Below are 24,339 nucleotides of genomic sequence, written 5' to 3' on the forward strand. Positions count from 1 at the left end.
AAATTTCGATTCGTCTGTCGGTCTCGTCCTTGATTGAGCCGCCCGACCAAAGGGTAAAAAAATTCAATGACGAGACCTTTATATAGGCAATAAATAGACAACACATCTCAGTGTTCATTGTTGATTTCTCACTGTTACAAACATCTCGAAGTTACAACAACTGGTGGTAATATTCATAGTTGTGAACATTTATCGACAAAAAAGAAAATATTAGGGATATTTTCGGCAACGATCAATACATGAGTGGTATTTGCCGTGTGCTAAGTTTAAAACACAAAGCTGCTTTATTTTAGCGGTTTAAAATACAAATCCGTATTGAAAGTGTTTATTTGACCCAAGAATTCAAAAGCGATTGCCTAGCCCCTTCGGGGCGGGATTCTAAGAAGCCACATCGTAAGAAAAGGTACAAACAGATTGGCGCGAGCAATGAAACCCGGCCACATAAAATTGATTTTAGCAAACTCCCGCTGTGTTTATCGGGCAAGGAGTAGGACGGGACGGGTATTATCTTCTCACATCATTTGCCGCAAACTGAGCAGATACCTGGTCATTTCTTATTTGTGAAATGTGCGCAACTTTTTCGCCAGTTCTTCTTTGAAATGTCACCGTTATGGAATTGTCAACTTTTAGAGAATATCGATCCCTCCCTTAAGTTATAGCGTAATTTCTCCTACTTTTCGTTACATACATTCCGACCGCCGTAACTACGGTTTCTTGTATTTGTATTTTACGAATATTTATGCGGCTTCAGGAATTTACAGTGTTGTAAAGCGGGAATAAAAATAGCGAGGCTTTCTTTTTCTGCAGGATACAGCTTTTCTAGAAACTTGAGAGCAATATGCACTCCACTTTGCACTGATGTAGGATTTTCTGCAATGCTTATATATCCTGCCAGAGAGCGAAATTGGCGAATAGTAGAAACAACAGACATTTCTCCTGTTTTATTTTGTTTGTTTTGGGTGTGAGGTCGCGCAGAAGTTGGAAGCTCTTTTTGCGCAATTTGTGAAGACGTACAGCAGTGGTAGAAAGGCTGCTGTAAAAGCTACTGCGACTACCTCACTCTTCTTTCCCGTTTATTATCACTGCACTGAACGGACTCATGGCTCTCCAAGTGATCTTCTGAACGCCGTTATGCGTTGTGTGCGCTCACCTCGCCTTTGTGCAATTACACCTTGCCTGAGAAGGACAACCAAATGTACTGGAACGTCGTCATCGGTCATTCATTCTTCCAGACAGTGAGTCACATTACAGCAAGTACAAAAAAACGTAGCCTGCCTCGTGCAAAATAAATTTTAAAATATTACGACGCGTTCCCTGGTGTAGGTTTTTTGGAGTACCTGAAACCCTTATTGATGTGCTCGTAACAGCAGGGCGCTCGAAATTTGCCCTTTATGCTTGCCGGGGGGTCAACTTTCACTGTCGCCCTGAATCCAATAACATTTTCTTCTAAGCACAATTTGAGCCCCTGACACATATACATCCACGTAGATTTGGTGAAACAATTAGCAGCTAAGGCGCGTGACAAGACGCCAATCATAGCAGCAGTCAGGTTATTCAACACACAGACATCAAATACCGGAAAACGGAGTGCATGCCAAGAGTGATAATTCACAGACATTTCAAGCCGCCAGGTTTTACGACTAGCCACAAAATCCGGATAATACCGTGATGTGGAACGTTATTGGTACATGAGAGCTGCAGCTGCAAGGCCAGAAAAGTTCAAGGAAAGGGGCTTACGTTTATCTCGCTGACGTCAAACTAGTCAACTCATTCCTTGTGACAAGCTAATTAGATCCGAGTGGAGATTTTTGAGTGACGTGCCTGCGCAACTAATTTCAGCAGTGATTGATTCCAGTCTTTGCCGAACCTTCGACATTTTCCATAAAAAGAGCCCACAGGATTGGTAACGCTCACATATCTCGTTTACCATGAATTGTTTCATGATGCAAGGTTTGGTCGTGCTTCTTGCCTTCGTAGCTTTTTCACAGGTGGGAGCAGGACCCGGTCCAAACAAGCTTCAGAGAGATGTTCCTGACGCTTTCAAGGTAAGAAAACATCAAGTAGACTGGAAATCGCACATTGATTTGAAGGGTCGCGGTGGCGTTACTACATACCTAATTAGAAGACGGTAATATCAGAAAATGCATTACACATGCAAAAGTCCTTCTGTCCGTGCACGTCTTCTAGCCTACCTCTAGAAACACCAAATGGGGAAAATTCCTACGAGAGCCAGGACCAGTATTGCAACACAATTTGTACGTTGCTTCTTACTACGCACACGGTAATTTCGAACATGTTACACAACACTGATTCATATGCGAATAATGTGAATGATACATATGCGAATAATTCATATGCGAACTGCACAAATCACTACTTTTCTGTAACATAGTTGTGTAGTATGAGGAACGACCCAAATACGAGCTATGCATCAGGTGATTAGGAAATACGCCTAAAGATTGAACATGTTTCCCATGCTGTACGAGACCGTTGGTTTTCTCGTTTTGCTACCGAAGAAGATGGTAAAAATTATAAGCATCTTCTGTTAAATGGGCGTCGTGTTTTGTTCTTTAAGATTATTTTCGTCTTTGCGCTCACTATTATTCAATATGTCTTGATTAAGTGACCTACTTTTTACTATACTGGCCTCCAATTAAAATACGTGTGCCTGATGAACAAAGCTGAAAAATTCATGTAGCCTGGAAGAGTAATTGCGAGACCTAATTGCGAGCAATAACAATTTTAATAGCACAACTATGCTCGCAGCATTAACTTTTTAACATGGAGGCAAGGACAGCAAGCTCTTCCCTTTTCTGCTACACAGGGGCTGTGGTGATTCGAAATGTGCTTGAAAATACTTAAAAAAATACTCGATAAATCAGAATTGTACGCATAAGACCCAGGTGTAAACAGGTAAAAAAAAACTTCATATATATTGCCCGCTACTAGCTTATGTCATAGTTATCTCCTTTCGAGAAACCGGCAATGTGCAAGTTTGACTGTTTTCAAATAAAGTTGATCATGCGGCAGGCGTTAGGGTAACATGTTCTTTCTTATCGTTTGGACTGAGTGAATAGTTTAATTGGTGTCTATTAAAGCTACCCGGCATCTTTCTCATTTGACCATGCTACCTTTCACGAGTCGGCTTGAAGACTTTTCATAGCGAGCTCTACGAAAAAACCTAATAAAAAAACAAAAAGCGTAGGCTGCGAGAGAAAATATACCGGGCGAAAAGAACGGTACCTTATAGCAAGCAGCTTTGTGCGAATGAACTTTTGTAGTCAATACTAAAAAGTGCAAACAGGGCATTCAAAGCTTTTATAAAACTTGTCGCGTGTGTCAGACAACACACCTACCCTATTGTGATCAAAATACTCTCATAAATTCATTTTGGCGTGCATGGCGTGAGACGAAAGACGAAGAAAAAGCAGCCTGAAATATGTCGCTGCACTGCGTTTGCATCCATGTCACTGCAACACGGGAACGCCATAATATCTGCGTCTATTCTTGTCAACACCTATTTGCAGAAAATGATTAGACGGCACGAACAGTCGTCCAGGCAGTGTGAAACAGTCGCAGTGTGTGTATTGCATCATACAAAACGTATGATTTGGAAGCCTTGAAATACCGCACATTCCATGTTTACTCCTATAAAAAAATCAAGCAGCAGGTAAACTATATATTTATGGGATATTTAATATGCTCAAGTATATCTGGGGCGGTATTCTCGTAACTGTCCCTTTTGAAAACGTCCCTCTTGCGCCCCTTCCTCTTGCGCCCCTTCCTTAACTTCCGGTTAAGCAGTGAGCGCTCAAGTGAGCGCTGGCATTAGGTTTGCCGCGCTTGCGTTACGTCACTTCCGGTTGTTTGCTTTTAGCCAATCAGGGCTTGCCAAAAGGGACACTTTTTAAAGGGACGCAAAAGGGACAAAACTCAAGAATACCGCCCCTGATTCGAATTATTGAATTATACAGGGACATTTATAACTAGGAGAAACAGTGGGGAAATTTTTATTTCCACGAATGTAAGAATTGCGGTTAGTAAAATTGTCATGCTCGCTTTACCAATACATGGTCTTCTTTTGAAATATTGCCTAATTTTCAGGCATTTGAAACTATTGAATACGGCGTTGCAATCAGTGACATCGACAACGACCAACGGTTGGAATGTCTGACGGTAATGCGCAAAGATTTGGATCCAGAGGCTAAGACAGTGACGTACATCTGGTCGATCAACCAAGGACCCGAACAAAAGAGGTAAACGCCACAAATATAACCGGACATGTTTCCCTCTAAATATATTAAAAAGGCACTGCTTGGTGCAGCGCTCAAAAAGTCACTTTGCACGTTTGCTAATTCCAGCATTAAAGCATCTCACGAAGGTGATATCCCTTCTCCTGCACTATGAGCTAATCCTCTGCATCTTTGGCCTCACAACCGCGCTGTTTTGTCGAGCTTTCCTGATATATGGATGTTATGTATTCATAAACCGTCTGCGCAACGGACAGTCTCCAGCTTTACAAAGTAACCTGGTCTTTCCGCACCCTGTGGTCAGGTTCAAAATTACAGGCAAAGGGCACTGTTTTGCCGCAAAGTTAACTCTAATGTTGACCCACTGCGGTGTCCCTGTGGCTAAGGCGTTGTGCTGCTGAGGCCAAGGACAGGCAGTCGAGCCCTGCCGCGGCGGCTGCTTTTAAAGTGTGCGCGGCAAGCGAAAACACCCGCGTATCTACCAGAAATGCGCTGTCCTCCAGAAATGGTGGTTTCTGTGAAGGAGAGCCCTTTGAAGCTGATGAAGACCGCCCAAGTGCCAGGTGTGTATGGCTTGAGGGGAAACACCCCTGTGGGGACTGTGCCTTACGTGCGCAAGTTGTTCACCCGTCTGAAAAAGGTCGGTTGCAAACGTGGTGTGCAGGTGGTGTTCTCATCTCCTCAGAAGCTTTCAAAAGTGGCGCGAAAGGTCAATGAGCCATGCATGAGCCCCGCTGCCTCACGAAACATGGAACAAAGTTTGTGGAGAGCGCGACCGGTGTGGTTTACTAGATACCTCTGGAATTCAAACGGTGCTACGTCGACCAAACCAGCAGGTGCCGCCATGATAGGTTGAGAGAGCACAGAGCAGCAGTGAGTGCGTAGATGGAAGCAGACCACCTTGCTGACTATGGCCGTTGGTGTGGGTGCGCGCCGAAATTCATGCAGACCAGCATCGTTTTGAGATGTAGTTCTCAACTGATAGAGAAGCGTTCGAGGCTTTTGTGATTAACAGGGAAGGCTAGAACTCCGTCAGTGCACCATCGTTGGTACTTTCAATCCAAGACATCTACTTTTTGGTGCGAGAAGGGGTGTCCCTTGAGTGTGCCTAATCCGTGACTGGTGTGCACACGTGTCGGTAAAGAGCATGTCCTGCAATGTAACCTTGCGTTGTTTGTGCTTCCATGTAAGTAGTGACAAGAGCGAATGGAAAGATTGCTGTGTTTCATTTCCACATACTATAGTGTTTTTTTTTTCAAATCGTGTACACCCAGGGCAGAGTAAGCAGGGGCAGGTGAACGCGTGGCATAATGCATCGCCACTCCATCTGATGTTACACTTCTGGTGTCGAGACATCGATGTCCGTGTATGCGAACAGCCACGCTCGTTATCTTGTCGTTTTCTTCACGTCAAGCCGCAATGCTATAACATTGAGCGTCTGGCCATAGGGGTCACTGTCTTTCTAACATGCCTCGCTCGCTCAGGCTTCGGCGGTGAAAGGTGAGGGTAAGTGGGCCTTGCTCGCTGTGCCCCAAAACGTCTGATGAGATATCTTGCCCATCTCGGTGACAAAATTATTTTAGCCTGAAATTGCAGTAGGTTGGTAACTAAAAATGAGCACATCAAAATGTGAAAGAAGAGCGCTGAGATCTAGGTTATCTGAAAAAAATCGCGCCAATCCACCCTGTGAATGTGGTTGGAAAGCAAAGCTGTAAACGCCACCCATAACGATTATCCATGCGACGTCACTTAAATTCACTCACATGGCTCTACAAATAGTAAAACCAGAGAAAAGTGAAATGCACTTAACCACACCAGTTATTACAACAAAGAAATATTCTTGATAAGGTTAAATCAATGCATAATGCATGAACGATGTTTGGTTGAGTTGTATTGCTGTAAAGCAAGAGTAGAAACGTTTTTTTATAAAATTAAAGCTCTAACCCGGTGTTACACGATCTGACTTCTCCGTCTCTGCGTGATGGAGGCAACGATATTTGCGGCAGAGAAGGAGAAGGACGCGGAAGAAATACTTCCGAAGTAGTAGGAGTACGAACACTCCGCCCCGTAATCGGGTGTGCGACTTTAGCCCTGAGCACACTCCTTTCTTTCCGTCAACTACCCAAAAAGAGCAATGGGAGATGCTGCTGTCCAGGCCCTCTCTACCTATCCAGTTTCAGAGGGTGGACAGAACACAGGCCGCGCGGACTGCATATGGGCCCCACAGAAGAAGAAATCACTCCCCAGGGCAGCACTCTGGACCGCTGAGAAATCTGAACAGAAGTATTTCTTCCTCCTTCTCCTCCTTCTCTGCCGCAAATCTCGTTGCCTCCATTACGCAGAGACGGAGAAGTCAGATCGTGTAACAGCGGGTTGGAGCTTTAATTGTATAAAAAACGTTTCCACTCTTGCTCTACAGCAATACAGCTCAACCATACACCGTTCATGCATTATGCATTGATTTAACCTTACCAAGAATACCTCTTTGTTGTAATAACTGGTGTGGTTAAGTGCATTTCACTTTTCTCTGGTTTTACTATTTGTAGAGCCATGTGAGTGAATTTAAATGACGTCGCATGGATAATCGTTATGGGTGGCGTTTACAGGTTTGCTTTCCAACCACATTCACAGGGTGGATTGGCGCGATTTTTTTTAGTAAACTAGATCTGAAACGTTCTGAAAACTAGATCTGAAACTAGAAACGTTTTGGTGTGCTCATTTTTAGTTACCAACCTACTGCAATTTCAGGCTAAAATAATTTTGTCACCGAGATGGGCAAGATGTGCTCGATGAGTACACCACCTGTCTTCCCCGTCTTCGCCTGACCTCGTAGCTAAATCGGTAAGACAACGGGCTCTCGCTTTGTTAGTCTATTAATTCCGGGTTCCATTACCAGCGGTGCCATTGCATTCTTTTATTTGTTCGCTGGAGTTTTCTGGTGACACCAACGGTCGTGAAAGAACCCTTGGGGGGTAGAGGTAAATGTTTTCCTTTAAAAAGTGTAATTACATCGCCTTCCACACGTACTAGAACAATTACTGACAGACAAAAAAAAAAACGCGCGAAGAAATCGGCGCTGTCGCGGGTTTGACAAAAACGAACAAAAATATAAATACGTTTCTATACGCACTCAATTGATTGACACAGACACCGACCAAAACTTCCCTTTTAGATCATGAAACAACACTATATCGTTTTTAAAACATAGATATCAAATTTTTGTTGCAATGCGTCTTTTGTCAGATCCAGGTACATTCAGCAAAGCCCGCTTCACCTTCGCCGTCCGACGCCGAAGCGCCTGCCAGCGAGATCTGTTGAGCACAAAAAGTGGCCCCTATTGCCAAGTGCTCGATTCAAGCCTACGTAAAGACAGGGAAGTGTATGAATGTTGGACGCGCATGCCCACAGCGGTGTCTCGACAAAAGAAGTGCAACGTCAGATGGCGCGGCGATGCATTTTGCCGTGGCTCGCGTGACCCGGCCTATGTTGCTGCCGGGTGTACATATATATGCTTGTCTTCTTGTCCCCTTTGCAAAAACCAAGTTCAAGTCTAGCGTGGGTTTAGTCTTGCTCTTCTTCGTCCTGTGTTAAAGTTCGTAGAAGTATGAGTTCATTATCGAGATTTTGATGCACGTTAAGATGACCAGGTGGTGAAAATTTATCCGCAGACCTCCACTACTCCCCGCCTCACAACCCTGGTGCAGCATCGGCGTTTTAAGTCTGCTTTATGTAGCTGACTTATAAAACAGCGCTAGAAATCAGACTACAGAAAGGGCACACAGAGAGAGCGCTGTCTGTGTGCCATATAAGTAAGTTATGTAACAACTGGCCCGCCTTCAATGTGTGTTTATGTAGCGCTTATTTACCTGCGAATACCAGCTGCGGCCCCGCTAATGCAGCAAAAACGACCTATTCTGGTTCCTGCCGAAACTAAAAAAATGCGTCGTTCTGCTCGACAACAGCCGCCGCAGCTGCGACCTCGCAGAAAAATTCGCACAACGTAGAGTGGGCTTGACACCCCACCATCAATCATTCTTAGTGCAGCATTACGTTATTGCTAAACATTAACACCTCACGTGTGTCGACAAGAATACTTTCGTCGATATCTGAGTACTGCGCACACTGAAGTGCATGCAAAATCGTAATCATCCAATCGCAAAATGTTCCTATACTTATCAAAAACATTTGTTTTTTATTTTACGCAGCTTGGTGTTGCCGTGTTACCGCACTTCGCCTCCTATCTACTGTGGTAGCGCCGTAGAATGGCCCGTCTCAGTAGATATTGCAACGACATTCTTATATTCAGTAGTCTCGTAGACTTCTAGAAAGCTAATTGGTATAACGCTATGTAAAAGTCAGTTTTACTGTCAAACGCTTCCTTTTGCCTGAACGTTTGGCACAACTCTAAGCAGCTAATCCAAGAACAACCAAAGCCGCAAGCTGGCCAAAATTTGTCGACCAACAAACAACCAGCAAATCCATACAGAAGAAACCCTGGGCATGTTAGGCAGATGCGCATTCCATTCTTTAAAAATGCTTTTGAAAAACGTTACGCTTACGCCCCAGGGTTTAGCTGGCTGGAAGTGGGGACATAGCGATGAACGTGCATATTTGCCCGGGAACTTCACCGACTGCACAGGTGTTTTAACACTGAATTACAACAAAACACGAAAAGCACCATGTAACGACGTTTTTTCTAACATGGAAAGTGATTTAGCCTTATCTTTTATAAAGTGCCAACTCGCGGTTGCGGAGATGTGAGCGAAACTAACAGATTAACTTTTTATCTTCCTCAGTGTACACAGGGCAGCATTTAAAAGTGCTACTAATATTTATAACGAAAGAAACTGCAAAAACACCTAAATTGTCAGACTTAACTTGCCTAAAATCGAAAAGCGGGTTTTCTTTATTAAAATAATAACGACGACTGATGGTTGCCTACTTGAAAGTTGTTTAAAATGTTCCATGGTTATCGGTAGACGATTTCTGATGATTTTGACTGGGTTTCGCAAACGAGGAGCTCACGACGTGCTTATACATTGATGTAAGCACTCTGTTCCCCTTCAAAATGTCGCATGTCAGCCAACCTATTTTATTCTTAAAATATTACTCCGTACTGACAAGTTTATCGTAAAGTGACCCCCCAAAAACCATAGTTTCGACAGGCATCGTATTATTAGCAAAGGAAAGAATCGGGGATAACTGTAGACCATGGTTTTTTGCAATAGTAGTTCAGAGAGTATTATTTTAACACTGGTGACATCTGTGAAGAATTTTGTTGAAGGCGCACTCGATATGTACAATCCGGACTTTGCCATCGCGTTACGTTGATCGCAAGTACATTCGACACAGTGTGGCAACACTCTAATTTTACACATTCTTGCTAATCTACGCTACCTTATTTTTGCCTCTACGTTTCAACTGTCTGGACGTATAGCCCTTGCTCGTCTTTTTTTGCATAACTGCAGATTGGGTTGTGTTTTCATCGACTCAAATGTTCTTAAATGTTTCTAAATGTCAGTCCTTTTCATCCACCTTAGAGCCGTAAAATGCTGTTTTCCTTCCGTATTTCTAGATCTATCAGTCACTAACAGAAGGATTACGGGGAATTTTGCGCCGTGAATCTCTCACTTCGAGGTTTGATGAAATCAAGGGCGAAGTTGTCCTTACCTGCGCAATTGTACTAAATAATCTCCCGTCTATTGCTCTTTTGCATTCTTAACATTTTGTTAAGAAGCCTCAAGGCAAACTCGGGATGTTAAAATCTTTCGGCTCTGGCCGTAATTAATAATAACTGATGCTGAGTACTGACGCTGCGTGAAATTTGTTTGTCTTTTTTAAACAGTCTGAGTTAAAACCTACACCAATCGTGGCATATAGAGCATTTGTCCATTTCCACTACCTGACTGATGTGTCCTCAATGATGCACAGGTCACCGCATTCTGAATGAAGCGCATGAAATAAACGTTTTTAATTATTTTATTATCAATCTGGTCCTTTTCAGAAAGCATTACGGTTTTCACTATACACAAGGAGACTCGCCCGACACTGCAAAGTTTACTGTTGGGAAAAGTAAGGATAAAAGCTTTTGTTGCTAGCATTCCACTGCTCTTCTGGAAATGTGTTGCGCAAGCTAGTAAATGGGGGCTTCTTGAAATCTGTGAGCCCCTATTTCAAGTGACACAGTCGCACGTTTTTACCGTTTGACCATTCGTGCCTTGTGAAAATATAGAAAATCAACGGAATAAAAACATAGGAGAGAAATGTGGCAGCGTAGTGCACTTGCTATGCCTTTTTCGCGCTCAATAGATAAGTATCGGGCTACGAGCGCAAGAATTTTGCTGTTTACCTTCTGCCGGAACAATAGGTACTGTCCTACAATGCACAGAACAGTATTTGCGATGAAACAATTCATTGCGCTGGCAGAAAAAGCGCGGCTAATGTTTTCTCGAACGTCCCTGAACGTCCCTGCTCCTAATCAATAAGGTAGCTATATCGTTCGATTCATTGAAGAAGCATCGTCCCAAAATTTGCTCTTCTACTGTTGTGGCTGACCCATCCCCGCCAGAAAGTGGCAAGGAGAGATATCTTCTCAGTTGTGCCGCATCTAGTTATTATAAACTGACGCGAGATATCGGCGGTCTTTTTGCTAACGCACACACAACAAGGAGTGGCGTAGCCCCGAAACTTGTGTATAGTCGCGTTCGAGGTAACTCTCTGCTGAGGAATTCAGAAAGCTTTCAGCAAAAGTTAGGTATGCAGCCTCCTCATTGCAAAAATTGAGGTGAAGGGCAAAGCTTACTTAAACGCATCGATTAATCAAAGCTGAACATAAGGTAACTAATTTTTGTTTCGCAAATATGTTGAGGCAGAAACACAGTATCACCACAAGCATTGTTGAGTGCCCTTTGTTACGAATGAGCATGCACTGTGTTCTGCAGGACCTCAACAACACAGCTCCTGAGACAATCGTCCTAGACGACAACAAGCGGTTTTGATTCTACCTTGAATGCACACGAACTGCGCAGCCAGGTCTATGCCGTTTAGCTCACCAACACCACCACAGTGTACGTGATTGTCAGGACACACATCAGATATGGTTTAACGGGAGTGACCACGACAAGGAAGTTTTTTGATATCTCAGGGCCCACAGCCATTCTGCCATTTATGTCTGAGTGTTGAGATAAACGCTTCTGGTATGGTGCGTAATGATGACGTCAAACAGAATGGTGGACAGAAAACATCTGCTCAACGAAACTTTCTGATGTAAGATAACACAACATGGCTTTCTCTAATTCTGCCAATTTCCAAACACAATATGTGTCTGTGCATTTATTTTTATACTACCGGCATCAGGCTCCTGGCGCCAATTACAAATCGCTAGCGTGAATCGAATATTAAAAATCCGAATAAATTGTGCCGAAATACCGGTTCCGGTATACTCCACCGGCACATCTTCACTCTTTCTGGGCAGTCGTGTGGCTAGGAAAGCCGGTATGCATTCATACGCTGGTATGTGACCGTATGACGCTGCCCTTTGCTGTGAATACTGGTATCCAGCGGCCTTACGATCGTATTCGCTGTGAACGGTATCATGCAGTGGCTTAAAGTTAGCCCTGCGATGGCACGCGGTATTAAACCCTTACTCAAAGATTAACGTAGAATACCTTTTCAGTGCTTAGCACAATGGTACCCGAAACCTTCAAGTCATGTTGCTTGAAAGTATATTTGGGCCAAACAACGCGCACACTGCTAAGAAATCACCTTTACCCACCTCAGGTAAAGTGAGACGCTATCGCCTTTTTTCTACTTTCCATGTCTTTACGATGCCGACATACCCACAACACGTCTCGCAATCTAACGCTAGGGAATTGGCCAAGTATGTTAACAGCTCCGACAGCGGCCAATGAATGATTCCCCAACACCCATTTAATTGTTGCCATTACACCCACACACTATTCTCTCACGTCCACTGGGTTGTACTCTTCAGGGGTCAGTGCCCCTCCCGTCGAAACTTGAAGACGAACCATGAATTCACATAAAGTGCGGCTGCAACCAGCTACCCATACTTATATTTTCGTACATGTAACGATGTTCCTAGGCTTCTCTTCGATTTTCTTAACCCGACATGTTCTTGCTCTGGAACTGAATGATTCCCCAGAGGCAATGCAAAAAAAATTTCTTGTTGTCTTTCAATATGGTCTGGCTTCATACATTGCGCCTTGGTAATATCTTTTGAGAGCAGCTCGCCGGTAGAAATGCTCAACCCACATTAAAGTGTATCGGTGCTGCAGGCCTGCCCGCGGAACTTGGCTACACGACGTCTAGCAGCCAAATAGCTGTATCCGTGCCCAAACTAGGTTTAAAAGCGAATTCTCCTGCTCTCTCTATTCGAATACATTTCAGCTTCCTAAATACTCATGATTCCGAACAATGCGGTCACATGTTCTCAGGAGAACATATTCATGTCACTGTGCCTATCGTAATTTCTTTCACAGATAACACGGTGGAAGTGAAGCGGGTCAGGTACAGTGACTACAAGAACTGCGTGATAACAGAAAGCTCGCACTTTGTTGAAGGTAAGTCTAACAATCTTGCATTTCCCAAAGGATCACAGGGGAAATGCTTTCTCCTGAGTTATTTTTACCGTATTCATGAAAAATTCTGAGACAAGCCTAAAATCACCATCGCCCTCCCTTTTAATGTGTTAATAAAGAGGAAACATCATCTGAGGTTTAATGGACATAATCCTGGATCACAAATTGCTGCTACGGCAGGTTGTCGAGGCGGCCGAATGGAAAAAAGGCGTAGACCGTGACGCAGCATTCTGGTGGTGGTGGTACCATTGAGATGGCTATACCAACTCAGAGGGATTGGCCACAAAATAGCCGCCTTTCCGACAAAAGCTGTAGTTTTGGAGTGAAAAGATAATTACTTAAATATTCGAATGGATTGCCCGTTTTTGAATAGAGAAATATAGTCAGGGTTTATGAACATTAGTAAAAAAGTAAAAACACCACTGCATTAAACTTAGGAAGTAAGAATAACGAAGTGAGAGAGTGGCACAGACGAAGCAGTGGGCAAGGTGCGCATAGGTATGACAGGGGAATGCAGCAGGGCCAAATCATGGCAAACATGACAGACGGCCTCACTCTTGAATTAATGAGTGTAACGCCCGGCAAACATCCCCGTGGCAGAATCCCCGGTTCTTTCGCTGTGAATGACGAAATCAGTGTAGCAGACAGTGGGAGGTTTACCCGGTTACATGTGCCTTCGAATTACCTTCGTCTTATAGACGAGAACCGTTCGCAGAACCAGAATAAATGGTCAAACGTTTCCGCTTAGTTGCAGAATGCGCGTAGTGGCGACAGGGTCAGGCTACAGTGGTGCAAGGAGTAGTTTAAATATGGCAATCGACAGCAAATCCTAGTAACAATCACTTCGCAAGCTCGCCACTGGCTTATGCTTAAATTCCATGAGTACAGAAAGTGCTCGGCCTCCGAACCTTTGCAAATAAAATCAGGCATACTTTGAAGTAAGCACAGCCTACGAAGTGAGCTGAAGAGATTAGGTTAATGGGCGGCAGGGCCTCCACTATTGAACCACCCAATGATATTCCTGCCAGAGCATCCCCCGATTCATTAGGCCAGATAGCTGCATGTCCAGGTATCCAAACGAAAGGAAGCTGTCGCAGGGAGGAAAGCGATACAGAAGCAAGATCTCGACCTAGGGAGAACGATGTTGAGTAAATAAGTGAAGAACACACAGAAAATAAATCCGCGAGGATTATTGCCTATTGTTGTGAAGAACAAAGCTTCCGAAGGGCAGAGACTATAACAAAAAATTTTGAGAGGAAAGAAGTAATAAAACTAGGTGACCGGAGGGAAAGGCCCAATGCAGACCGCGAGAAAAAATACTCGCGCCTGCTTTCTCCTTACGGACACAGGCATCGGTTGCTATAATGGCGTGAACAGGGAACCCAGTCGGAAGATCCTTTAGGAGGCCTGTTAAAAGTTTTATCATCGTCTTCATTCTCTGTTTTGTATTTTTAGTTGCAATTATGTGACTGAAAGCTTTGGCCCTTGCGGCAACGTTATATGGGCCTAACATTAGGTGGTCGGAAGCAAAACAGTGCGGTGCCAAGCAACGTCAAACTAACAGACCGCGTAGCTGCTGCTCTGCTTGATGAAGCCAGAACACAAAGCTTAACGATTGCCCCAAGTTAAGGCTTACGCGTGCTTCATTTCACGTCGGCCACCAAACGCACGTATACAAAAACTTGCGTGGCTCCTTCTGAAGTTGTAGGCCTCAATCACACACTGAAAATCAGTAGCTGTCTCTAATGCACGTATCCAAGTCAAAAGTGACAACACATTCACTAGACCTATCTCAGTAATCTAGGGCTTTCGACCTTCGCGGAGTTCGTAATGTGGCTTCATCCAGGATTATGGAGACCATGGATTCAATTTACACGTAGAAAAAAATAAAAAAGTTTAATTTCAAATCCTTTCCTCATTTTGTAAAGAATATTTCTTGATAAAAATCGTTTCTCTCCGAATACTTCGTGACACGATTTCCACATTCCTTCTGCTGTCGGTCACTTTTTGTGATTATTCTTTTCCATGTCAAGCCAGTAATCTAACGGTTTCGCAAAGTTCTGGGCCACAGGACATATCACTCCTGTCTAAGGCAAATGACCCATTAAAGGAGATAGTTTTCGCCCCTTTAACCGCCTTGAGTGCATGCAAAAGGGGTGGCGGTTGGGACTAAATCTCTGTCACGAAGTTTTCTTTTGAGGTTTGTCGATTTTTTTCATGTAAAAGAATTGATGCTCATATAAACCGATGGTTTGAACATTTTTCTAAAATTGGCTGAGCAAATCTCGAGCACAAGAACTCTGTTTAAGACATTTTTCACTTGTCATTCGGAATTCCGAAAAATAAATTGGAACTCCAGTACTTTGAAATCCGCAGAGTGCACGCGCTTGCAGTTGTTCTGGGGGGAATGTTTCAAGTTCGGAACGTCTGTATTTTTTCGCCCCTGAAGCGCACACAACGCTGTCCAGAAAAGTAAGCGACTCCCCACAAATCATGGAACCTTTTCTTGCCTTCGAGCTATTTATGAAACGTACCCAAAAAACTATTACATCGCTTTTTAACCAGCAAAGGTGTGTTACTTCATTGCCTTAAGTAAAGTGTCTGGAAACTCAGTAAATATTCCGCACATTTAACTAATGCGCGCTATACCTGTCGCCTGTCCACGTACGCAGAGTGCACCTTGTGGGTTACGAAAGACGTGGTGGACCAGGTGCCACAGAACTGCATCGAACAGTTCGCTGACATCTGCGGAGAGGCTGTGAATCTGCGTTCCAGCAATATCTGCGAGGACGACTACACCGATACCGAAGATGACGACATTTAATAGAAGCATTAAGGCCGACCCTATTAGTGATTTTTCCTAAGGTCGCCTGCTTGTAGCTGTAGCATTTCTAGCGATAATAATCCGGCCCGGTTACGGTAAATAAATTTCTTTTTGCATACAGTGCTCGTCCTCTTGGCTGTAAAAGAACAAATAAAAACATTTTTCTCTGAAAAAAAGAAATAAAATGAAGACAAAACCACTGACCTTCCACGCTAAAAAACCGTAACCATTGAAGGTGGGCACACTGCAAGCCGTGTTCGTAAGGAAACACGGATGTTTGCGATTTGCGATATTGCATACATTTCAGCTTATTAGTTTAGTGAAACTTAACTAAACTGCGGTTTTAATCTAGGGGAAAAACGTGGACTGTCTGTTTCTTCCCTGCACCGTAGGCATGTTACCGTATGTGTGACCCAGGAACTCCACTGAGACCAGCAGGAAGGTCGCATCGGGCGTTGGGAAGCCCACCTTAATGTCTCCCCCCAGCAGAATGGGTACATCAGTAGTGTTCGCTGCACCACCGCCTTCCCCTAAATAACGCGTAAAAATGGCATTGGAAAGATGCACGCCACACGTGGTGAGCAATAACCATGACTCGGCGAAAGAAGCGGAGAAGGTGGAGAGGAACAAAAAGTGGGGTTGTAACCATACTCTATCCGTAGAGAGACATTCTTCACTGTGGAACACGCAATGTGTAAATTCATTTTACAAAGACCAAGCTAATACCAATACCCTTAAACAGGGCTTCACTTCTAAACACAACGCAACGCCGCAGCCAAATTTTTCCAAATTCCCTATATTCCATATCAGGATATAGACGCCTGCGACCTCGTTTTATTTATTTAAGTTATTCTATGCGCTGAACGCCAGTCCCCGAGATTTATTTCACACAGGAGCAGAACCGAAGTTAGACATGCACAGATTTGCTGTAAAACGAAAACATAGGGAACTCGGTTAAAGAAACCGGGAGTTATTAATAGGAAGTATTTTACGTCTCCCTGAAGGCGTATGTGGCGACAAAAACGCAGAGCAGGAGAGCTAATTTTCCCTGACGACGACGACGACGACCGTAAGTGAAGTGAAAGAAAAACTATTGCCATGCCCGGAATCAAACCTGGCTTACTCACGTTCTGAATACGATGTGTATTCCAACCCGGCGTTCCCGCACGGTCGCTGCACTTTTGATTTGGGGAGCATTGCAATGGCGGGCAAAATTAAACCAATAAACCACGCACCCCTCCGTCTACTGCCGAGCTTTCTTCGTGCTATGTGAAATGGCGAAGGGTCAAAGTCAGACCGCTGCGACTGAAAGCCAAAACTACGTGCGAGTCGAAGTCAAAACTCAACGAATGTAAAGTCGTAGCCGTATGCCAGTCAAAACATAGACGCGAATAAACTCGAGACATTCTTAGAGTCTAAAGTCGGAAGACCACCAAGGAATCCCTGACAAGAGCGCTTCGTGTTCAACTAGCGTCGTTGTTAGACAGAGGGGCGCATGATTTATTTTCTTCGTTATACTCATTGAAGCATCGCTTTAGACTGAGCGCTGTGCACCCGCACCGACCCCGACACTCAACGTAGCGGCCACACCCTCTCCGCCTGCAATACACGCAGAGACCCCCGCACTGGCGCCGGTCCTCCATCCTTCCATCTTCTTGGTTTCCAATTCGGCGCGTGCGTTCTATATGAGAATACCAGCGCAGCTGCTCTCTTGTTTCACCAATCCGGTATCGGTGCGTCCTGCAGTACAGTGAACTAGAATACTTGGGTAGTGGAAAAAGCGGACGCCTCCGAGTGAGGCACTTAGTGTCAACCCCAAGCGGTGGCGCTCGCGTGCCCCGCCCGAGCGCTTTTTCGCCACGGGAAGCGACTGGCAGGCGTGTGTAGGGTCAGTCTCCGAGCCGCGACAGTTCTTTTTTTTTTTCGTGTAAAATTGTACAAAATGCCAATAATATACCAAGTTTTTTATGGGAAAGGAACCTAAGACGCGTATTTACTAGTTGCTTATTTTTTCATCACATTTGGCCAACTCAGCAAGCGTGCGGGTACTTTTTTCTTGTTGTTTGATGATTTTCTATCGTTTTCTGTCAACTGAGGGATAAGCGGCGTGCTTTAGGCTGGCTAGCGTACGTCAATGCTGCTGCTTTTGTCTTCATTTTTTGCTGATTTTTCTATCACGTTTTGCATACCGATCAAACAGTGTCGTGCGTACGCAAACGTTTCCGTTGTTTTTTTCCAAATTTCCCCCACACAGAACACAAGACAGATGTCTTAAAACTACAGTCAAATCAACAAAAAGCGTGCAAATACAGGATTCCCGACCGCAATTCTCAGACAAGCACTAAGCCACACGGCATCATTTTACTGCGCGACCAATTTAAAACTGCACACATGTTTGCGCACTGAACACCAATAAACATAAAATAATTACACATTATTTACATTTAATTAATTAAATCCACGTTACAAACAATTGAAACACAGAACCAAGAACATTTAAACAAGTTTGGTTCGTGCTAGGCTCCTCTTCAATAAACATAAAATAATTACACATTATTTACATTTAAGTAATTAAATCCACGTTACAAACAATTGAAACACAGAACCAAGAACATTTATACAAGTTTGGTTTGTGCTAGGCTCCTTTTACAATTTCACAAACCAAGATCATGTGCGGCCGCTAGCTGGTTCCATTTTCTATAACGATCATGTGCAGCGACTCAACAGCGGGGAGACAATGCCATTGTGTCATCTGTTTATTAAGTGCGAATGCACCTCTTAAGCGACCCTGAATCACGCGTCCACCGCCGTCCGTCCATCAGCACCACATACCCACTTAGGGCGATTGGCCAAGAAGAGTTCCTAATTTCTTTAGCACATACCCACTGAGGGCGATTGGCCAAGAAGAATTCTTTCGCATCACCCGTGCATTCCCACTTCCCATCGACGACTGCTGCTTCGCCAGGAGCGGAAGTCGGGGCGAGTACTGCGGCGTCTACCTCGTTGGTCACGTCTACGCGAACCTCGTGTCGCACGCCGTGTCCACCTCGCCGGTCAGGGACGAGTCGTCGTACAGTGCCGTCTACACCGACGCGTACTCGGGCGACGGAATCGTGGTAGTCACCCTCTACCTCGCGCCAAACATCTCGCGCGACGACGTCATCGAATACGTGGACGCGGCGATGGAGAGTGTAGCCAGGCGCGTAAAGCCCTCGGACCTGGTCGTGGTTGTTGGGGACTTTAACGTGGACGTGCGAAAGGGCGGCGAGTGGTTGATGGAATACATGCTCGCCAACCACTCCATGACGTGCCTACCGCTAGAGGCTCCCACCACCATCAGCGGCAGCTACATCGACCTGGTCTTTGCGAGGAACTGTCTGATACGCGCGGTCTTGCAACAACTCTTGACCGTACATTTCAGTGACCACAAGGCGGTCATAATGACCGTCAACTACAACGACAACACCAACAAGTGCTGAATAAAGACGCGGCGATGGAGAGTGTGGCCAGGCGCGTAAAGCCCTCGGACCCGGTCGTGGTTGTTGGGGACTTTAACGTGGACGTGCGAAAGGGTGGCGAGTGGTTGATGGAAGACATGCTCGCCAACCACTCCATGACGTGCCTACCGCTAGAGGCTCCCACCACCATCAACGGCAGCTACATCGACCTGGTCTTTGCGAGGAACTGTCTGATACGCGCGGTCTTGCAACAACTCTTGACCGTACATTTCAGTGACCGCAAGGCGGTCATAATGACCGTCAAGTACAACGACAACACCAACAAGTGCTGAATAAAGAATACTGTCGTTTCACTTTACGTGCGTGTGTGTGTGATTTCCTCGAACATACACTTTAATTCACCAAGATTTCCAGAGAACGACTAACGGGGTGTGTGAATCCCCACTTGATCACGCGGGGGTGTTAAACGCAACTAACGGGCGAATGCCAACACAGTTCAACATAACTCCCCCTCATATCATTACCCGTGCATTCGCACTTCCCCATGCTCCCCTTCGGGGAAATGCGGGTGAATTTTTGTAGGTGTTCGATTTCCAAACTGTAATTACCAGTGAGTGTGCGCCCATCCACGCATGCACCAAATGGGCGGAGCGCTTAACTATATACTATAGGCACAAGAAGGGAGAAGCAGAACCGAAACCACGTCTGAGATTCGAAATGCAAGTGCGAAAGAAAATCTCCGTGCGCTTGAAGCAAAAAAAGGTAAGGAGAAAAATAATTAGTACCACACCAAAGCGTCAACTCGCCGGAGCGCGCGAGCAACGCCGAACAGGTCCCGGTAATGCGCACAAACGTCGCGCGTGGGATAAAACACACAGGACACACAAAACAACAGAGAACGACAGCAAAAATATAACGCCACCCAGAGAGTTCGTTGTGGACTGTATTCGAGGGCGAGCAGTTCTATTTTACTGTAAATTGATCGCTGGTGTGGCCAATGCGCCTTGCAATAACTTTGCGAATGCTATTAATAATATTGTTGCGTCTTAGTAGACGGAGGTGTAGACAGCAGGATGGAGATGTACCTATTTATTAGGCGTAGCGCTACACCGAAGAGTAGAGGCAGCACGGCGAGTCTCAGCGAAGAAGGCTGAATCGTTCTGCCCGCGAGCGGTGAACCCACACACTTGCGTCGTCGTCTTCGAACACCTGGCTGGCAAGGAGAGGGAACGTCACACTCGCCGGGGATTGTACACTAACACTGCACGGCGATCACGCATACCGCAAGCAGGGGATCGCTGCTTGATAACTATCCACGTGACATTTTCCCCCTCGTCGAGAGAGCATCGTCCCGATGCGTGCAAAGCTCTGGAAAAAAAATGCGCTCGAGGCATTGTCCCTCAACGTGTCAGGTAGGGCTTCATACGCACGACATGAACGACGTCAGGGCGGCGGTTACGCCGGCGTTGAGAAACGATTCCGTCGTCCACAACCTCATAGGTGACATCGCTAAGTTGGAGCAAAACTCTATAGGGACCGCAGTAGCGTTTGAGGAGCTTTTCAGAGAGTCCTCGACGTCGAACAGGAGCCCATACCCAGACTCGTTCGCCGGGTTTGAAAACGACAGTCCTGTGACGGAGGTTGTAACGGTGCGTGTCGTAGCGCTGTTGCTGCCTTGTTCGTAAGCGCGCCAGTTGACGCGCCTCTTCCGCTCGTTCCGTAAACTCATTTAGCTGCATGTTGTCGTTGCTGGTGTCGTGAGGCAGCATTGCGTCCAACATAGTGGTCACGGGACGGCCGTAAAGGAGGAAGAACGGCGTCATCCTGGTCGTGTCTTGTTGAGCCGTATTGTAAGCGAATGTCACGTATGGCAATACGGCGTCCCAGGTCTTGTGCTCGGCGTCGGTGTACATACTCAGCATATCCGCTATTGTTTTGTTGAGCCGTTCAGTCAAAGCGTTTGTCTGCGGGTGGTACGCTGTTGAGGTCCGATGTGCTGTACCGCTGAGTTGCATCACTGCGTCGACAAGCCCAGCAGAAAACGCTTTGCCTCTGTCCGTAATAACAATGGCCGGGGCACCATGCCGGAGAACAATGTTGTCAATGAAAAACTTGGCAACCTCGAATGCAGTTCCTCTTTGGAGGGCTTTTGTTTCGGCATACCGAGTGAGGTAGTCGGTAGCGACTACAATCCACTTGTTTCCCGCGGACGACTGGTCCCAACAGGTCCATCCCGACCGGTTCAAACGGCTTCTCGGGGATTTGGACAGGGTGCAGGAGGCCCGCTGGCCGGAGTGGTGGCGCTTTCCGTCGTTGACATTCACGGCACGTGCGCACGTAATGCCGCACGGCTGCAAAAAGTTTTGGCCAGTAGTATGACTGCTGGATCCTAGTCAGGGTACGGGTGAAGCCGAGGTGACCCGCCGTCGGCTCATCGTGGCAAGCCTGCAGAACCTCGTTACGAAGTACTGCAGGTACAACAAGCAGGTAGCTTCGGCCACGCGGAGAAAAATTCGCTTTATACAGGACACCACCGCGGAGACTGAAGGATGACAGCGCTCTTGAAAACACCCGCGGCACAGTGGATGAACGTCCCTCCAAGAAATCAATCAGCGGCCGTAGCTCGGAGTCCCCCCGTTGCTGCTCTGACCAGACGACGATGACGTGTCCCCAGCCCAGTAGTCTGACGTGGTTCCGGATACCTTCGACGTTTCGTCGGTGCCTTGACGAGGTCGTGTCGCGGGACCAGACATCGCCTACAGCATCATCATCCTATGTGGCGGCAAGGGCTTCATTGTACATTGTCATCTCATCTTTCGTCCTCACCACATCGCGCAATACGGCGGCGTCGACCGGGACGGTCGCTTTCAACCGGGGGGCCAAAAATGTAACCTGGCGGCAGGACAGACGACATGAACGATGAGACAGTCGAACGATCTATTTACAGATTATTTACATGGCGGCCAAGCCAGAGCCCGCGCAGGCAGAGCGCACAGACAGATCTTCTTCGTCGTCGTAGGCTGGGATTACCGAGCCATGCTGCGTTGCCCTCTTCATCGTCTTCTCGTGACAATATAGCAAGGCCCTTACGTGAAAAGTGCAGCTATGTCGTGCGCATGTACTGTTCATTCTTTCAACCCATTTCAACCAATGAGACGGCGTGTGTCGTGCGTTAGTGATCGATGCTAGCGTGTGGATACTTTGTTTGCTAACGTTTCTGTCGTGTTGTGTCAGCCGAGGAAACCGCGTGGTGCGTTTTTCCGTTCCTTTCTTTTTTTAAACTTGTTGCACGCTAGAGCACGGCACACAGGTCGCAGTTCTCAGGACCGGCCCGCACCTGACAAACTTTTTAAATATAAGCCCGAGCCCCTCGCCTACCCGAAGAAATTTAATAAAATAAATCTGAAACCGTCGGACTGTTTTGAAATATCAGCCCGCGTCCGACAGACTACAATCGTAAGTCCGAAAACATTTGGTGTTTTCAACGCGACAACGTAACATAGAGCGAGTATATCCGACTTACAATTTTTAAAGCTTGGACCTAGCTAAAGATATATCCGCACACAGAAAAGTAATTTCGGGAATATCGGCGAAATATATTTTCATCGAAGCTGCAGTGACTTCGCAATTCTGTTTATTTTATTTAACCTCATTCAATGAGCAAACTTTTTGGTATCAACAATTATAAATTTGCGGCACACGGCACACGACGGCCGGGCCTGAGACACTGCGTGCATGCGCCCAGACCAGCACAGCCCGAAAAAAAAATTTGTTGAAGGCCGAGCCCCGCCCGGGCCCTAGAACATGCGTGCTGCCTACCTGGGCCCTTACAGTGCAATAATCCACACAAACACACACGATATATTTTTAATAACTTCACTCGAGCGAAAAGCATCAGCATTCGCAACTGTAATTCTCAGAAAAGCACCATACGGCACACTTTAGAGCGCGATCAGTTAAAAACTGTACAGTTTACTGGCTATCCATTAACATAACACAGTTACCTTATTACATTAGCACCAGAAAGTTCATAAAAAATGCTCCCCTCGTTTTGCGGACGTAACATATTATGAAAAAGTCAAGAATTCAACAAATAAAACCAGGATAAAACAAATCGCGAATACCAAAATTGCAGATATAAAATATTTAAAGCAATCACCTAAATTTATTAAGGGCACAGTCCCACAACACGCTATTGCAATATCCTTTAAAACGGCATGGGCCGTGGCTCTTCGGAAACAAAAGACCGCCGCAAGCATAGGCCGTCTCCAAATTACAAACAAAAGAAAGAACCAAGAACACTTAAAGATCAGCGTAGTGCCGTATAGGCTTCTCTTGCAATTGCGTACACAAAACTATCATGTGCAGCGGCTTAACAAACATTAAAACAGAGTGTGAATCACTCAACCCAAGTATTATAGTTCACTGTAGCCTGCAGTCACGAGTCTGCATTGCGGTAAGCAGAACTCTATTGCACAATAGTCACCATCCTCCTCCCCTGAAATGGGCGCAGCTCATTTACTGAAAGTGCCCAGGTGGCACAATAGATGGACCCTGGATTATAAGCGATTCTTTCTGGCAGCCAAGAGAATAGCGCGTGCAACCGTGCCAAACGACAAACGCTCGAGCAGTGTGACCTGTTTTAAAGTCTTCCCGGGATAGAAGTCGTGCAGCAGCAAGAGTGTCTTTATTGTCACGTTGCTGAATGCTGTCGGAGATGATTAGGACTGTGATGTCAGGCCGAAAGAGCATTCCTGCAGCTACATTTCCCACGAAAGCGTCATCAGCGGTTAACGCTGCGTGAATCGGCGAGTGAACTATACCTGCCAATAGCTATTAATGGCTTTTTGCCGCGTGTTGGCAGAGCGGTGAAGAGTCGGCCTACAATAAAGTTGGCCGGAGGAAGCGCTTACGACAAACTCGCATCCAAGAAAACACCTTTTACTTATATTAAATTAAACCACAGTAATTCATTGATAACTCGAACTCGAATATCTCCAAATACTGGTTAAGTAGGACCTTTTTTTCTCCGTGAATTTACCTACCAATGGCGCTATGTGTTTGCCCTCCTTTTCCTTGAAACATTTCTTTCTGGGCACCGCGGCTATCTCAAAATATTGACAGAGAGGACACAAAGCAAATTCGCTACAGGCAGCTGATAAGGACTCTATTATAACAATTAGCCCCCCTTTTACGCCGATAAGGAAATA

At 45.6% G+C, this 24,339-nt stretch overlaps 1 protein-coding gene across 1 annotated transcript; it reads left to right on the forward strand.

Annotated features, from left to right (window-relative positions):
- The first annotated feature begins 1,938 nt into the window (after positions 1 to 1,938).
- LOC144145642 (uncharacterized) lies at positions 1,939 to 15,860 on the forward strand. The gene is made up of 5 exons (XM_077677314.1): positions 1,939 to 2,045; positions 4,105 to 4,256; positions 10,255 to 10,322; positions 12,749 to 12,829; positions 15,520 to 15,860. Exons 1-5 carry the CDS (start codon positions 1,941 to 1,943, stop codon positions 15,669 to 15,671), a joined length of 558 nt encoding a protein of 185 aa, XP_077533440.1. The 5' UTR covers positions 1,939 to 1,940; the 3' UTR covers positions 15,672 to 15,860.
- The last annotated feature ends 8,479 nt before the right edge of the window (positions 15,861 to 24,339 follow it).

Source organism: Haemaphysalis longicornis, unplaced genomic scaffold (assembly GCF_048455015.1).
Source record: "Haemaphysalis longicornis isolate Haplotype H1 unplaced genomic scaffold, Haemaphysalis longicornis Haplotype H1 scaffold_7, whole genome shotgun sequence".
In the NCBI taxonomy this organism is placed as follows: Eukaryota; Metazoa; Arthropoda; class Arachnida; order Ixodida; family Ixodidae; genus Haemaphysalis; species Haemaphysalis longicornis.

What these genes read in the sequence shown, in the direction of transcription:
- LOC144145642 (XM_077677314.1), top strand. Translation starts at nt 1,941, where the DNA reads ATGATGCAAGGTTTGGTCGTGCTTCTTGCCTTCGTAGCTTTTTCACAG. An exon ending in CAAGGACCCGAACAAAAGAG is followed by an intron (nt 4,257 to 10,254) that starts GTAAACGCCACA and finishes GGTCCTTTTCAG; the next exon opens with AAAGCATTACGGTTTTCACT. An exon ending in AAGCTCGCACTTTGTTGAAG is followed by an intron (nt 12,830 to 15,519) that starts GTAAGTCTAACA and finishes CCACGTACGCAG; the next exon opens with AGTGCACCTTGTGGGTTACG.